At 38.4% G+C, this 16,573-nt stretch overlaps 2 protein-coding genes across 3 annotated transcripts in view; one reads left to right on the plus strand and one right to left on the minus strand.

Moving 5' to 3' along the window:
• The window catches only part of RABEP1 (rabaptin, RAB GTPase binding effector protein 1), a 94,109-nt gene extending 90,945 nt beyond the window's left edge, over positions 1 to 3,164 (plus strand). The window contains exon 18 of the mRNA XM_069482091.1: positions 386 to 3,164. Within this exon, the coding sequence (XP_069338192.1) occupies positions 386 to 487 (102 nt within the window). The 3' untranslated portion in view covers positions 488 to 3,164. The remainder of the gene's footprint in view (positions 1 to 385) is intronic.
• A 103-nt stretch (positions 3,165 to 3,267) lies between these two features.
• The window catches only part of NUP88 (nucleoporin 88), a 30,914-nt gene continuing 17,608 nt past the window's right edge, over positions 3,268 to 16,573 (minus strand). Inside the window, exons 8-17 of one of the 2 annotated variants that reach the window (XM_069482093.1) lie at positions 16,273 to 16,371; positions 9,828 to 9,918; positions 7,512 to 7,613; positions 5,812 to 5,970; positions 5,450 to 5,575; positions 5,285 to 5,350; positions 5,068 to 5,148; positions 4,632 to 4,758; positions 4,345 to 4,463; positions 3,268 to 3,604 (exon numbers count right to left, since the gene is read on the minus strand). In XM_069482093.1, the coding sequence (XP_069338194.1) occupies positions 3,541 to 3,604; positions 4,345 to 4,463; positions 4,632 to 4,758; positions 5,068 to 5,148; positions 5,285 to 5,350; positions 5,450 to 5,575; positions 5,812 to 5,970; positions 7,512 to 7,613; positions 9,828 to 9,918; positions 16,273 to 16,371 (1,034 nt within the window). In that variant the 3' untranslated portion in view covers positions 3,268 to 3,540. Of the gene's footprint in view, positions 3,605 to 4,344; positions 4,464 to 4,631; positions 4,759 to 5,067; positions 5,149 to 5,284; positions 5,351 to 5,449; positions 5,624 to 5,811; positions 5,971 to 7,511; positions 7,614 to 9,827; positions 9,919 to 16,272; positions 16,372 to 16,573 lie in introns of both variants that reach the window. The other variant, XM_069482092.1, reaches the window with a different exon arrangement.

Genomic DNA, 16,573 nt, shown 5'->3' on the forward strand with positions numbered 1-16,573 from the left:
GGTCCCTGAGCTGGGCTAAAGTGACTCCCTCCCTCTGCCATGCTCCCTTGGCACTCTGCGAATGTCTGTAGTGACATTTAGTATATTGTGCTAAAACTCTCTGTAAGCATCTTTTTTCCCAACTGAACTGTGGATTCTTAGGGGTCAAGAGTCAGGTCTCCTCTGTGTCCATAATCTCAGCACTTTACATTTTGCAGTCCCAGTCTATTACATAGCAGCTTTTGGGAACTATATTTTGAATTTAATTGTTCATTCTTCTTGCCTCCCTTCTTTGAAGTGACTACTTCTCTGGGGAATTAATCTGCTGCATCTCAGCTAAACCAAAGTAAAGTTCAGAAAATCTAGGCAGGAGCCACCTGCACTTACCTCACCATTGTTTCTCCAGGTGCAGTTAGAGCGCATCCGGCAAGCAGACTCCTTGGAGAGAATCCGGGCAATTCTGAATGATACCAAACTGACAGACATTAACCAGCTCCCTGAGACATGACACCCCTATAGCAGGATTCTAGCCTGCACTTTGGGTTTTTAACTCCTCTTTAGAGCAACATTAATTATTATTTAACTCTTAACTGAAGAAACAGAAGTCACAACAAAAGGAAGACCGGAGAAATGCTTCTAGTGGGAGAGACTGCAGCACAGGAACAGCAAACAGCCAGGGTGATTTGCAGCAGACCTTTCAGATGGGAACACTAACAAGACTCCAGACTTGATCCCAACTGGTGTGGGATCAAATTGGTGATGGAAAAAGTGCTGTTTCCTTGCCTGCTTTCTCCAACATAGATTTTTGGAACACATTTCCCTACCCTAAAGCAACATCCCAGTAGTGTTTGGAATTACATTTTCTGTTCATAGATATTGGAAGAAAGAATTTTCTTTTTCTGTTGTCTAGAGCTCATCAGTAACAGTATTCAGCTAGCAGACAGAGGTGTAGTATGCTGTATGAATATTTTATATTAAAATATGAAGTTATGAGAGCAGGCCGTTGGCTACTGACTGTATTTCCCTTGCTCAGTGCTGTTTTTTTTCCTTTTACCTTTTTATTTTGCATTGGAGGACCTTAAATGCTACTGAAACTTACCTGAGAACCATAGGACTGTGGCAAACAAAACCAATTCAACAACTGAATTACGAAGATCTGAAAACTTGGCTGGGGCTATGTATGTTGGAAGTTGAAGTTAAAGGAAAAGCACAAGAAACTGTTTGGAAGCACTTTTCTGCATACGTAGATGATCTCCGTGGACCGACAGGTACCAGGCAGGGTAAAGCTGAACTGGCACCATCTACTCTTTTGAAGTGTTTTAGTTTAGTTATTGGATCAGTGAAAAACATATTAATAAAACAAGCTTTGTCTGACAACCTCTAGTATACATTTATAAATCTGCTGCTTACTTTCAACTTGGATCAGTGGGCTTGAGTACTGTTTTTTTCAAATGTGTCAAATATGAAAATGGTGGTAACTAGGTTGACAGATACTTTGTATTTTTCTTTCATAACTTAGACCTGGAATGGAACGTGACAATGCTTACAGTGAAGTTGCGGGGGAAAAACCAGTTAGCATATTGATCATTTTGGAAGTCTGCTTTGTCATTTTATAAGAGGTTAGATTCCTATGTGAGAAATCTTCAGTGAAACAGGTCTTTGCCATAGCTTTATGAAGTGTTGCAGAAAGCACAAAGACTGGGTTTGTATCCGCTATTGACCTGCGGCAGTACTGTCCCAGGAATAGTCAGTGTAAGGCTACACTGTTTATTTATAATTCATCATCCAGATAGTTCAGAAGTAAGATTGTTGTTTTCAAGTGATTTTTGTGATTGGTTGCATAACAGCAGGTTATCTGAAGGAAACTTATGGGAATTAGTGAACTAAGTAGATTGTTTGGTTCACTTACAGCCTCCATCAACTTATAGTGTAACGTGAATTGTCTTTGTTATAAATGAAGTCATTATGGACTTGCCCTAAAGGTCTTTACTTCTGTCTTCCACAGGACAAATGATAAGGACTACATACCTTATCTCTTGGGTTGTTATTGAAGTCTTGCATTCATGATTATGAATTAAAAGTAAATACTAATTATGGGAATAGTGCTAAAGGCTTGTCACGCATGAAACATAATTCTAATTGGTTTAAAGTCCCTTTGTATAAAGTGCTATGTGGTTTAGATAAAGGAAACATATATCTTCATTGAGTTTCAGGGAATTTTACTAATTACAAACTGCAATCAAATTTAAACTATATAGGTTTAAGACTAGTCCCTTGGATAGGCCCCAAGCTAATTTCAAATTATTAAAATTAGCACTGTAAATCACGATGAGCAATTCATCATCGTTCTGAACCTACTGAGCTATAGGTTCCAGTGAAGTGTTCTGCTGAGACTGAGCACCTTACAGATAGTTTTCTCAAGAAGATGGTACTGGGGCAATAAAATCATCATGACTAGGGAACTGTTACTGGTCCCTACTGTGGCAGATACAAACTTTTGGAATCCAGTTTATTGAGAAAAATATAGAAAAACTCAAACTGAGACTCTAGGTTTTGTTTAATAACCTGTTTCTGGTATGAAACAAACTGACACTATCTAGGCAGCAAATTCTTTGCATTGGGTTTCCTGCATAAATGGGAACTAATGTACAAGGTGGGATTTAGCCCTTCTAGACAAAGGAAAGGATCAGTTGGGTTTCACGAGTGTTCCTGTGCTTATGCTCAGTCTGTACACACGTTTTCACGCATGTCTAACCTGATTTACCTCTTACCTGTAACGTACCTTACCATGTGGCTTTCAATTGGCAGTCACTCAGCCATTTCTAGGCAGGTACAGTACTACCTTTCAGAATTCATATTGGCAGGTATAAAAAGATGACTAAAGCTGAGGACAAAACCACATGTTACTTACCAAGCTGTTTCTTTCTTCCTTTGTGGTGCCAAACTTGCACACTGTACCCACTCAGTAACAAGTTGTACTGGGACATAGAGAACAGCCAGACTCGGCTCTGAAAGGTAATACTGCCTGTGAAGAAGTGAGCCAGCAGTGGCCTTTGCAACTGTGGATCTTGAGCTCTGCTCTCAGCAGATTTCAGGTGTAACCATTTGTTAACTGTACTGAAGGTGTGTCCTTAAGAAGAAAGTGTTCAAATTAAAAAAGCTGCTGCCGAGTATACTGTGTGGTCTTTTCCTTTGAATCCTAGGGTTCTGTCCTCCTTCAGAGACATAGTTCTGGCGCTGCTACTTTAAAACACAGCTCTTATTCTTGTTCATATATGGAGAAAACTCAGTAGGGTTCATGGAGATTTGGCAGTATGCAGCTGAAAGTCTGTTCCTGAGCCCTTGAATACAATCATAGACTTGAGTTATACAGCACATTCCAATTTTTAAATAAAAGTATTTATTCAATAATTATAAAACAAATATTAAAAAAGATGAACCACACCAAAGGTCTTCCGAAATGCCTCTTTATAAATTAGATAATGCTACCTGTTTGTTTTATAGTATAGGTTTAAGCCTTCAGTGGTATTAACTTCCGTTGTGAATCTGGTCCTGGTGATGTCAGAAGTTTACATGATTGCGGATATCATTGATTTGCTTCACCATTTCCCTTATGTGTTCACCCCTGTAAAATCATAAAGTTCACGTTTGGAAATACAATGAATAAGCCATTAGTATGGATTCTTAAGAATTTAAACTAGTAATGTTGATATATCTAAGAACTGCTTTCTAAGAACTGCTTTGCTGGGCCGGGCATGCCTGTAATCCTAGCACTCTGGGAGGCCAAGGCAGGAGGACTGCTTGAGGTCAGGAGTTCGAGACTAGCCTGAGCAAGAGTGAGAACCCATCTCTACTAAAAATAGAAAAAAATTAGCCGGGTGTGGTGGCGCATGCCTGTAGTCCCAGCTACTCGGGAGGCTGAGGCAGAAGAATTGCTTGAGCCCAGGAGTTTGAGGTTGCTGTGAGCTAGACTGACACCATGGCACTCTAGCCCGGGCAACAGAGTGAGACTCTGTCTCAAAAAAAACCCCTGCTTTGCTAAAATTCACAGTTAAAGGTTTCACATGGATAGCAATGGTATTTACTATTTAAGGTGACAAACACTGGTGCAGGTACTGGAAATACTTTTGAACATATTCATTATGATATACCTTTGACCGTAAAACAAAATCATGTTTTAGGAAGGTCATCATTTTTGATCCTCCCACCACACTCATTTCTTAAGTCCCTGTCATGTGACTCTCATCCCAGTAATTATTTCACTCATGAGTGCCAAGACTCAGGTTTCTAATAAGACAGATTGATCTGGGCATACTACAAAGGAAAAACTATCACAACAATAGCTGATGGCAAGTATTTACTTACTCCTCCTTCAGGATGGACTGAATGCACTTTCGCTGGTAAGCACTGAGAGTAATGGTGGGTTTTTGAAGACTCAACACTTTTTCCATCTTTCGCTGTTGATAGTCTTTTTTCATAGTAACCTTAAGTAGCAAACAGAACGTAGATAATTTTAGCTATGGTTTGCCACACATTTTCACAGTATCTGTTTTAGTATGTAATTTTTGCACTTTATAAATTTGTAATTATTTTTTATAGAACAAGTGCTTAAAAATAAGTACTGAATTTAGACACCTTGCATCCATTCCTACCTGTTTAATGGCATTGCCCAAATGTCGAAGTTGATCAGGAATCTGCTGTAATTCTTTCTTCATGTCTCGTTCACTATCAGAGAGAACTGGGAGCTGAGAGTGAAAACTGTGAAGTACTTTTTTCATCCTTTAGAAAAGGTAAGCAAACATCTCAGCTTCAGATCTCTATTAATTAGGAGAAACATAATCCCAAATAAAGCTTATAATTCATGACTCTGGTATCTGTGAAAGAGGCCCCCCATATTCCTATAGGGTTAGGGGAAAGCATCATGTCTTCCCTAATATACATTTTAGAGAAGGAAGGGAATCAATTCAATTCTGTAGGTATGTGAGCACCTGTTAAGGCCTATTTTCTTAATACCACTGGTAACACCTAAGTACTTAATAGCATTGTTAGTACCTGAGTAGGGAACTATATGTCATACAGCCCACTGACCTGTTCATGATATCTTCTTGTTTTTCCTTGGCTTCCTCATATTTGTCAGCTAAGCGTTCAGCCATTTCTCGCAGACTTTTCCTAATGGTGTGAGAAACAAGATTCTTGGCGTCCACTCAGATGTTGAAGCCAACTGATGTGGCTCAGCCCCTTAGGGTGAGATGTAGTTCCAGTCTTATTGATTTATTGGTTTCTTCTCCCTAGTTTTCACACTTACCTCTCCTCTCGACAATAATTGAGATCTTCTAGTTGTTTCTTTTTCTGGTCACATAGTAATCTGACCCTTCAAGAACAAACAAAGTTTAATCAGAAGCCAGGTCTAGGCTGTTACACATCAGCTACCAGCCAGGGACTGATGGTTTGTGAACAGAGGACATCATACCTCCGCTGAATCTCCTCTTTTGCCAGGTCCTGTTTAAGAATGTACTGTTCTCTGAACACCTGGGTGGCTCTGCTGATGAGCTGAAGACATTCTTCGGGAGGAGGGGCTATATCCTTTTCTGATGATCTTAAAAACAAAGTTTCTACCATTATTTTCCTTAGCTGAGTAAAATAACTGAAAACAGACTCAAGTCATAACTGCTTTTTTCTCCTTCTATTCACTAGCTGATTCAGTGCCCTGTGTTTCTCTCAACTCTACCACAGTAAAAAGTATAGGACACAGCTGAAGACAGGAAGGACGCACAGCAATTAAGAAGAAGAAGAGAACCCAGTCTTAAAACCTCTATGCCCAAGATCCCATACTTCAAAAATGCTGGATTGGCAACACTACGTTGCAAGATGCTTCTAATATGCTTTTCAAAGGAATCTGGGGCTTCAGCCAGAATGCGGAGGGGAGACTGTGCCACTTCAATATCTTCTCGGGTACAAAGCAGGGGAGGAGATGCTGGATGGACTGTACTTCTGCAAAATAAATAAATCAATCCATCAACGTCTACCACGGAATGATTTATCGTAAGTATCACAGGAAAGCATAAGCCACATTTATCCAGAACTTTGAGAACCTAAGAAACTATAATAAGGTGTTACTTTTATTAAAGTATAAGAATGCATGTTTTCTACCTAGGATAAGGCCACTTAGGGACGCTACACCCTTACTTCACCAATGCTGCCATTTCTCAAAACATTTCGGACTCTGCCACTTCAAATTCTTGTTGAAAAGATCAAGGCAGCAAAAAAATAGAAACCCATCGTAGACTTTTTGCAAAGGACTTGAGAGCCAGTTCATAAGCCAGAACCGCACACCTAAATAAATCATTCATTTCTTTTCTAGGTATAGTTTAGATGTGATCAAAACCAATGTTAAGATACTACTATATATGGATATTTGGTTCTATACAACTTGATTTCTAAAAATTACATCCATTCAAATGCAAATATTCAAAAACAATTTCAGAAAGAGCTTGAAAGATCTCAACCTTTGGCAGCATTGGTAAGTGACTTACTTTGAAGGCAATAATTAAAATTTGAAAGAGTTAGTAACATTACAGATAATTTATACTTCAGGGAGATGGGCAGAAACATGATTTGAAGGTATTCAAATAATTAATGTTTGTTTTTTCCCCCTTTGGGATTCACATTTTTATTCTGAAGTAACCTAGTGTGACTAGGTTTTATTTTACTAAAGGTAGTATGGGTTTTTAAAAAAATATGCCGAGGCAGCTGACAGGCAATTCTTTCCCCTGTGATTTTATTATTTTTGTTTAATCTTGCTACAGTTTTTAGTGTCTTCTAGTATAAATAACACAAAATTGATAATCGAATTATTTATTTTCTCTTCCAAATGGTAGAACTTGTCAGTCTTCAAAGAGTATGGAAGATCCCCTAAGGACAGTAAACTAATGCCAGTATTTTGAACTAATGTCATTTTCTAGAAGCGCATGCTTTGAACTGACCCCAAGAGACTGGAGGGTCTAGTGTTTGGAGGGCCTAGTGACTTTTGGTTTCGGTACTTCTATTCTTGAATTTATATAACACCTCCTAGGGCTCTTAGAAAAGGAAAATGGTGATTATAGCTTAATATCTGAGTTCCTTAAGGGGACCAAGGACTAGGAGTTCAGCTTTATACCACTTTTCTTCCAGAGTTTATATATTCTATGGTGCCCCTCAATTTGGCAGAGATGGAGAAATTAAAGAGTGTAAGTATGGACTTTGAAGCTAGTCAGACCTGCATCTCAACTCTGTGACTTCAACATTTACTTAACCTCTTGAGCCCTGTTTCCTCTTCTATAAAATGGGGATAACAGTGCTTTCCTTACAGGGCTGCTGTGATGATTCCAGCAGGCAATGGAATGGCTTGCTTCTGAGCCTGGCACACAGAGCTTGATAATCATTAAATCTAATTCATACCAATAATGGAGTTTTGCATTTACTGAGGGTATCTTCCTAGCTTAAATTCTACAGAATTAACAAGAGCTGTGTGGAGAATACAAAACAAGACGTACAATAAAGGCCTTATGAGGCATTCATAGGTACTGGTGATGCAGATCATCGTGGGCCCCAGAATGTCAGGGACAATCCAGAATCCTCGAATTGGAGCTGGCTGCCTGAAAAAACATAGTTACAGTTAAATTACAAAGCAAATGCAACGAGACCAAGAGCAAAGATGGGACTGAGATCTGTGGTCTTCTCAGGTTGCTTGGGACATGCTATCTATCAGTGCAGTAACCTCAAAAGTAGTGACTTGGAAACCTGTAATGCAGCTCTGCACTTAACAGTCTTGAGCCCATTTGACTAAGTCACTCAGGAATCCACAGCCATATGGTGGTACTCACTGTAATTTCAGCAGTTACGTGTTACACTAAAGTCCATTATTTATGTCTCTGCTTTGCACCTAAGTCCCAGCTAACTTTGTGTCCCTCACCCAATGTGTAACAGATTAAGTGCTTAGAAACTGTTAAATGAATAAGAACTTCAGAGTCTATCTCACATTAAACATTCAACGAAGCCCAATATCTATGTCCTGGGACTTTATTTAGTGTACATAGCATGCATCTCCCTCTCAATCTTCCTTCCTACTTCACTAAAGAAACTGAAAACTGTGGCCCTCACATGAGAACTGTCTTCCTGACAATACACTCCCCTACTGGCCCCCGTGCCCATCCCACCTTTGTACCCACAGCACATTTCTGCCCCTGAATGTGGATGTCACCCCCTCTCACACCTTCTGAAGATTGTACCATCAACGGTGTAACTTCAAAATCTCCCTATTGTCTATGTTACAAAGAAGCTCATGTCTCTTGTATTCAAAACATTCTCCATTATGATGCCCAGTTCTCCTTAATCTATTTTTTTTTTTTTCCCTTAAGAACCAGCAGTCTTTAAACAGTAGTCGACAATACTAGTTCCCCTTCTGTATTTCCAATTCACCTTTTTTTTGAGGGCAGGAGGATCTAGGAGGTACTAACATTTTAGTTTTCATTATTAGTGTGAGATGTATACACTACTGCATATATACACTATGCATATATATATATATATATATTATATAACCAGTATTACCCTGGTCAAGAATTAGGACACTGCAGTTTCCCACGTGACCCTCCTGATCACAGCCTTTCACTTGCCATAGAAGTAATCACTAATTCTGACTTTTATGACAGCATATCCTTCCTTTGCTTTATAGTTTTCTTCCATATATATTCATTCCTAAGCAAGACTTTTTAGTATTTTCCCTGCAGTCCTCTATACTGCCAAATCTAGATTATGTTTCTTAGTGTATACTGAGTGCCTCACGTCTGTACACTCAGTGTCTAACAGAGGGCCTCGCAGATACTCAGTAATTGATGAACAGAATAAAGGGAAGTGTCTAGAATGACTCCCAGGTTTCTACTGGGGATAACTGGGTAGAGTGGTACCCTTCAGAAAAATGGGACATAGGAAAAAGAGCAGATTGGGGAAGACAGAAGATGAGTCAAGGGAACATCTGGAGTTTAAGTTCCTATAGGACATCCAAGTGGAGAAGCCCAGTGTGCAGCTGGATATGTAGGTCTGGAGTTTGGAGTGGTCTGGGTAAAGATGATAGGGATGTGGAAGCATCAGCACTGCAGCCATGGTTATGGCAAAGGTTACTCAGGAAAGGGCCTAGAATGATTAGAGGAGACCTGAGGAAAGAGTTGGGAGCAACACTTACTTATGAGCAATGAGTGGGGGCAGTGGAGCCCAGCTCAGGAAGGAAACTTGAGAAAAGGGCTGCCAGAGAAACTGATGCAGAACCTGGAGGAAAGGATGTCAAGAATGCCAAGAAGGAGAATGTTTCAAAGAGGAAGTGTGGGCAACAGCATCAAATAAGCCCAGCAATACAGTGAAGGGCAGACGTAGTCTCTGCTCTAATGAAACATATATTCTAGTAGTGGTAACAGACATTAAACAAACACAGATACAAATTGTAATATGTGCTACAAAGAAAAAGAGAATAGGAGAACCTTAAGTTAGATTGTGAGTCAAAAGCATTCTCTCTGAACAAGTGACATTAAGATCAGAAAGAAGAGTAAGTTAGCCAAGAGAAGACAGCAAGCTTCGGGTAGGGCTAGGGGAAATAACCTTTCAGACAAAGAAAACAGCAGGTGGAGTGGCCCTGGAGCAGGAGAAAGCTTTTGATGAACATGATACTCTTAGGGAAGAAGTAGCATGTCTGCAACTTACTTTCAAATGATTCAGCAATGAATCATTTGTATGTGAGCATAATGTATATATATGTATCTGAATTACTGAAATGAACAATTGTTTTCTGTGTACACAAGGGAGAGGAAGGTCCTTACCTGCACGGCAATGGCTTTGTACAAAGGATGTGTTCGACAAAGCATTTCTGTTCTGTAGCAAGTTCCTGTAAACTATCCTTATCTTCTTCATCTACAAAGGAACACATTATATAAATTAACTGATGCTTAGACAAGTCTCCAAATTATAATGCTAATGATATTAGTTAAATGCAATTAGGTTCCTGTCTCAAAACACTGCTTCTCAAGGACTATGCCTTTCCGACATACAGAAATATCCTTTCCCCAGAGGTCTAGATTTCTTCCCCAAGAAGGAAAGTAAGATTTTCCCTAGTAAGGTTTTTAAATGCAGAAATGTTTCACTGAGGAGAACAATCCCAGAAATTATTCCCTTCCACAGTCTCTTCCTTATTAACACTGATTTTATTTTTATACAGGCTGTGTACCCTTTATCCAAAATGATTGAGACCAGAAGTGTTCCAAATTTTGGATTTTTATGTGTTTTGGAACATTTGTATTATACTTAGTGGTTGAATATCCCTAGCCTTGAAAATTCCAATGAGCATTTCCTTCGAGCATCATTCATGTCAGTGTTCAAAAAGTTTTGGAGCATTTTGGATTTCAAATTTTCAGATGAAGGGCCGGGCGTGGTGGCTCACGCCTGTAATCCTAGTACTCTGGGAGGCCGAGGTGGGAAGATCGCTCAAGGTCAGGAGTTCAAGACCAGCCTGAGCAAGAGTGAGACCCCATCTCTACTAAAATTAGAAAAAAATTAGCTGGACAACTAAAAATATATAGAAAAAATTAGCCGGGCATGGTGGCGCATGCCTGTAGTCCCAGCTACACGGGAGGCTGAGGCAGAACGACTGTTTGAGCCCAGGAGTTTGAGGTTGCTGTGAGCTAGGCTGATGCCACGCACTCTAGCCCAGGCAACGGAGGAAGACTCTGTCTAAAAAAAAAAAAAAAATTTTTTTTTTCAGATTAAGGATATTCAACCTGGAACAGCTTTTTGAAACATAATTCACAATACCATACAAATCACCCATTTAAAGTGTACAATTCAGTGGGTTTTTAGTATATTACAAGAATTATACAACCATCACAATTTAGAATATTTTTGTTTCCCAAAAATGAAATGCCCCCATACCCATTAGTAGTTACTCCCCAATTTCCACCAGCCTCCCCTAGACAATCACTAATCTACCTGTAGATTTGCCTATTCTGGACATTCCATATAAATGGAATCACATAACAAGTAGTTATTTGTGACTGGCTTCTTTCACTAAGCATGTTTCCAAGATTCAGCCATATTGTTGCATAAATCAGTAGTTCGTTCCTTTTTATTGTTGAATAATCTATTGTATGGATATGCTACATTTTACTTATCCATTCATGAACTGATGTACTTTAGGGCTATTATGAATAATGCTGCTATGAACATTCATGTAACAATATTTGTGTGGACATAGGTTTTCATTTCTCTTGAATATCTGGAGAATATTGCCATTTAACAATATTAGATTTTCTTATCCATGAACGTGGATTTCTTCACTCGGGAGTGGAACTGTTTGGCTTATGGCAACTCTATGATTAATCATTCGAGGAACTCCCAGACTGTTTTCCAAAGTGGCTGCACCATTTTACCTTTCTATTAGCAGTGTATGAGGGTCATTTTTCACATCCTCATGGACACTTGTTATTGTCCATCTTTTTCATTTTAGCCATTCCAGTGGGTGTGTAGTGGTATCTCATTGTGGTTTTGTTATCTCATTTCCATAATGACTAACGATGCTTAGCATCTTTTCACGTGCTATTTGTATATCACTGATGGAACAATGTCTATGTAAATCCTTTGCCCATTTTTTAAATTGGGCTATTTATGTTTTTATATTGAGTTCTAAGGATTCTTTATATATTCTATATCCAAGTCCGTTATAAAATATATGATTGGCAAATAATTTCTCCCATTTTGTAGGTTGTTTTCACATTTGTGATAGTGTCCTTGAAGGACAAAAGTTTTTAATTTTGATGATGTTCAATTTATCTATTTTTTTTTTTTACCTATTATGCTTTTAATGTCATATATAAGAAACCAACACCTAATCCAAGATCACAAAGATTTACACTTATGTTTTCTCCTAGAAGTTTTATAGTTTTACTTCTTTCATTTAGGTCTTTGATCCATTTTGAGTTCATTTTTGTGTATGCTCTGAAGAAGGGGTACAACTTCATTCTTTTGCATGTGAATATCCAATTGACCTAGCAGTATTTGTTAAAACGACTATTCTTTCCCCCACTGAATTGTTTTGGCACCCCTATTGAAACTAACTGAATGTAAATGTAAAGGTTTATTTCTGGACTCTCAAATTCTATTCCATTCTATGTGTGTATCCTTACGCCAATATTTACACTGTCTTGATTACCATAGCTTTGTTCTTGTTTGTTAAGAATGTTTTGGCTATTCTGGGTCACTTGCATTTCCGTATGCATTTTAGGATCAGCATGTCAATTTCTACAAATAATCCAGGTGGAATTTTGACAGGGATTACATTAAATATTTAGCTCAATTTGGGGAGGACTGCCATTTAACAATATAGATTTTCTGATCCATGAACATGGGATGTTTTTCAGTTATTTAAATGGTTTTCTTTCTTTCAATAATGTTTTATAGTATTTAAGAGTATGTTTTACACCTTTTGTTAAATTCATATTGTATTGATTTTGATGCTAGTGTAAATGGAAATGTTTTCTTAATTTTCTTTTCATGTTGTTCACTGCTAGTACATAGAAATAGAAGTGCTATTTGTATATTGATCTTGTATTCTGCAAACCTGCTGGACTTATTTATTAGTTCAAATAAATTTTAGTGGATTCCCTAAGATTTTCTATATAAAAAGATCATGTCATCTGAGAAGGTAGTTTTACTTTTTCCTGTCCAATATGATGTCTTTTTTCATTTCCTTGGCTAATTTCCTTATCTAGAAATTCCATTACAATGTTGACCAGAAGTAGCAAGAGCAGACATCCTTGATGTTTTGTTCCTTATCTTAATAGGGAATTATGGAAAGCAACAATTAAATTGGATACTTTCCCTGGCCGGGCGTGGTGGCTCACGCCTGTAATCCTAGCACTCTGGGAGGCCGAGGTGGGTGGATCGTTTGAGCTCAGGAGTTCGAGACCAGCCTGAGCAAGAGCGAGACCCCATCTCTACTAAAAATAGAAAGAAATTATATAGACAGCTAAATATATATATAGAAAAAATTAGCCGGGCATGGTGGCACATGCCTGTAGTCCCAGCTACTCGGGAGGCTGAGGCAGGAGGATTGCTTGAGCCCAGGAGTTTGAGGTTGCTGTGAGCTAGGCTGACACCACGGCACTCACTCTAGCCTGGGCAACAGAGTGAGACTCTGTCTCAAAAAAAAAAAAAAAAAAAAAAAAAAAAAAAATAAATTGGATACTTTCCAAGCAAAGTGTTGAAGGTGCAGCCTGGTTTCTTCTTATTAATTACAGTAAGATAAGAAGAAAGATATAAATGAGGAAAGAAACTGTTGAACAAAAAGGAACAAGGACTTGATGATTTGGGAAATTCTTGCCCCATCTGGATGGAAAAAGATGCTACAATTAAGAGATTCACTGTCAGGAAAGGATGCTCTGGACAAAAAGCCATGGGTGTGGCAATAACACTTTTTCTATTAATACCTCAGAAAGATAAAAATATCAGAATAAGTCACACAAAGGCTCTTTGAAGAGATTAAGAGTGTAATTTAGATCATTCAGCCATCTCAGTGGAAGCATAAAAATAGATATGGGATTATCTATCTAGAAAAGATCTGTGGATGAACCTCATGTCTACTACAGTGAATCCCTATGATATACAAAGGAGACCCAAAAAGTTCTTAAGAATTTTATAATAGCAGAAACATTGTTGGTTTAGACTGAAGGGTCAGAGAGAGGAGAAGAGAAGGCTATTACACCCTTAAAATTCTACAGGCAGGAAACAGGCTGGTAAAACTACTTAACTACAAACAAATCGGACCTTTTTAAAAAAAGAAAGGATGACTCAGAGGCAGAGCTGTAAGCACTGAGGATAATCCCCAGGACTTGAAATCTACTGGAATTTGATTTTGAAATTACTTGGACTTGTGATTCCTTTTTCCCCTCCACGTTCTCACCTTTTGAACTGGAATGTCTGCAACTAGTATCCTATTCCTGTTCTAGCATTGTGTTCTGTGAGCAGATAACTTTTATTCTAGTTTCTTACGTCCACAAAGAATTTTGCCCAAGTAGATTATACTCAGAGTCTCGCCCATACTTGATTTAGATGAGATTTTGAATTTTGTGTTGATGTTATAATGAAACTTTGGAGGATGCTGAGATGAGGTAAATGGATTTTGCATTTGGGTCAGATGTGAAATAATGGACTTTCCAAAAGATGTTCATGTTCCAATCCCCAGAACCTGTTAAAATGTTAGGCTACATGGCAAAGGAGAATTAAGGTGTAGATGGAATTAAAGCTGCTCATCAAATGACTTTAAGATAGGGATATTATCCTTGATTATTTGGGTGGAGCCAATGTTATCACAAATTTCTTTAACAGTGACACAGGAAGGCCAATCTCCTGTAATCCTAGCACTTGGGGAGGCCAAGGTGGGAGGATCGCTTGAGCCATGAGTTTGAGACCAGCCTGGGCAACATAGCAAGTCCTTGTCTCTACAAAAACTAAAAAAAAAATAAATTAGCTGGGCGTGGTGATATGCACCTGTAGTCCCAGCTACTTGGGAGGCTGAGATAGGAGGATTGCTTGAGCCCAAGAGTTTGAGGTTTGCAGTGAGCTGTGATGAGACCATGGCACTCTACCCTGGGCAACAGAACAAGACCCTGTCTCAAAAAAAAAAAAAAAAAAAAAAAAAAAAGTGAAACAAGGAAGCAGAAAAGGTCAGAGTGATACAATGTGAGAAGGACTCAACTCATCCCACTTTTGCTGGCTTTGAAGATGGAGGAAGGGGGCTACAAGCCAAAGAATGTGGTAGAAGCTGAAAAAGAGTAGGAAATGGATTCTCCCTAGAACCTCCAGAAAGGTAAACTGCTCTATAAATTTAACCCCAGTTGAGATCCATGTATAACTTCTAACTGTAAGATAATAAATTTGTAATGTTTTAAAAAAGTAGGTTTGTGGTAATTTATTACAGCAGCACTAGAAAGCCAACACAGAAAGCACTCAGTCTTTTTATTATTAAGCGTACTGTTGGCTGCTGTCGGTTTTTCATGGATGCCTTTTATCAGTTTGAGAAGTTTCTTTCTATCCTAGTTTGTTGAGTGTTTTTAACATGAAAGGCTGTTGGATTTTCTTAAATGCTTTATCTGTGTCTATTGAGATGATCATGTGGTTTCTGTTATTCTATTGATATACTACAATAAATGCATCAGTTGATTTTTGAATGCTAAACTAAGCTTCTGTTCTTGGGATAAATCTCACTTGGTCATAATGTATAATCCTTTTTATGTGTTGCTAGATTTTGTTTGTTAGTAATTTGTTATAAATTTTTTGCACCGGGCGCGGTGGCTCACGCCTGTAATCCTAGCACTCTGGGAGGCCGAGGCGGGTGGATCGCTCGAGGTCAGGAGTTCGAGACCAGCCTGAGCAAGAGCGAGACCCCGTCTCTACTAAAAATAGAAAGACATTATATGGACAACTGAAAATCTATACAGAAAAAAAAAATTAGCCGGGCATAGTGGCGCATGCCTGTAGTCCCAGCTACTCGGGAGGCTGAGGCAGTAGGATCGCTTAAGCCCAGGAGTTTGAGGTTGCTGTGAGCTAAGCTGACGCCACGGCACTCACTCTAGCCTGGGCAACAAAGTGAGACTCTGTCTCAACAAAAAAAAAAAAAAAAAAAAAATTTTTTTTGCACCTATATTCTTAAGAGATATCTGCCTATAGTTTTCTTTTCTTGGCTGTCTTTGTTTGGTTTGGATATCAGAGTAATACTGACCTTACAGAATCAGTTGGGAAGTGTTCCCTCCTCTTCTAATTTTTTTGGAAAAGCTCGTGAAGAACTGGTATTAATTCATTAACTGCGAATCCATCTGGTCCTGGGCTTTTCTTTTTGGTCAGTTTTTTGATTACTATAATCAATCTCATTAGGTCTATTCAAATTTTCTATTTCTTCTTGAGTCAGTTTTGATTGTTTTGTTTTTTTTTTCTTGGAATTTGTCCATTTCATTTAGGTTATCTAATTGGCATAAAGTTGTTCACAGTATTCTCTTATCATCTTTTTTATTTTTGTAAGGTCGGCAGTAATATCCCTCTTTCATTCCTGACTGTAGTAATTTGAGTCTACTTTATTTCTTGGTCAGTCTAGTTAAATGTTTGTCAGTTTTGTTGATCTTTTCAAAGAACCTTCTAGTTTCACTCACTTTTCTCTATTCCAAACCACTTTAATAGAGCCTCTGAAATCTACTTAAAAGTACAGAAAGTTAATAAACTCACCTGATCCAAGAAATCTGTGAAGTTTATGAATCCAAGTCAGCCCAACACTGTGTACACCAGCTTCATGAGTACAATGATATCTTGAGGGGCACTTGGGATCTGAAAATGGAATCATTAATGATATAAAGGTAGCCACTAGAAAACTGAAAGAAGTTACACCAGTAGCCTACAAACACATTTGTTGATGGAAGGCTTACGGGACTTTTATATTTGGCACTAATAGGGGTTTTGAAATTAAATTTTTTTTTTTTTTTTTTTTTTTTTTGAGACAGAGTCTCACTCTGTTGCCCAGGCTAGAGTG

This window comes from Eulemur rufifrons, chromosome 9 (assembly GCF_041146395.1).
Source record: "Eulemur rufifrons isolate Redbay chromosome 9, OSU_ERuf_1, whole genome shotgun sequence".
Classification (NCBI taxonomy): Eukaryota; Metazoa; Chordata; class Mammalia; order Primates; family Lemuridae; genus Eulemur; species Eulemur rufifrons.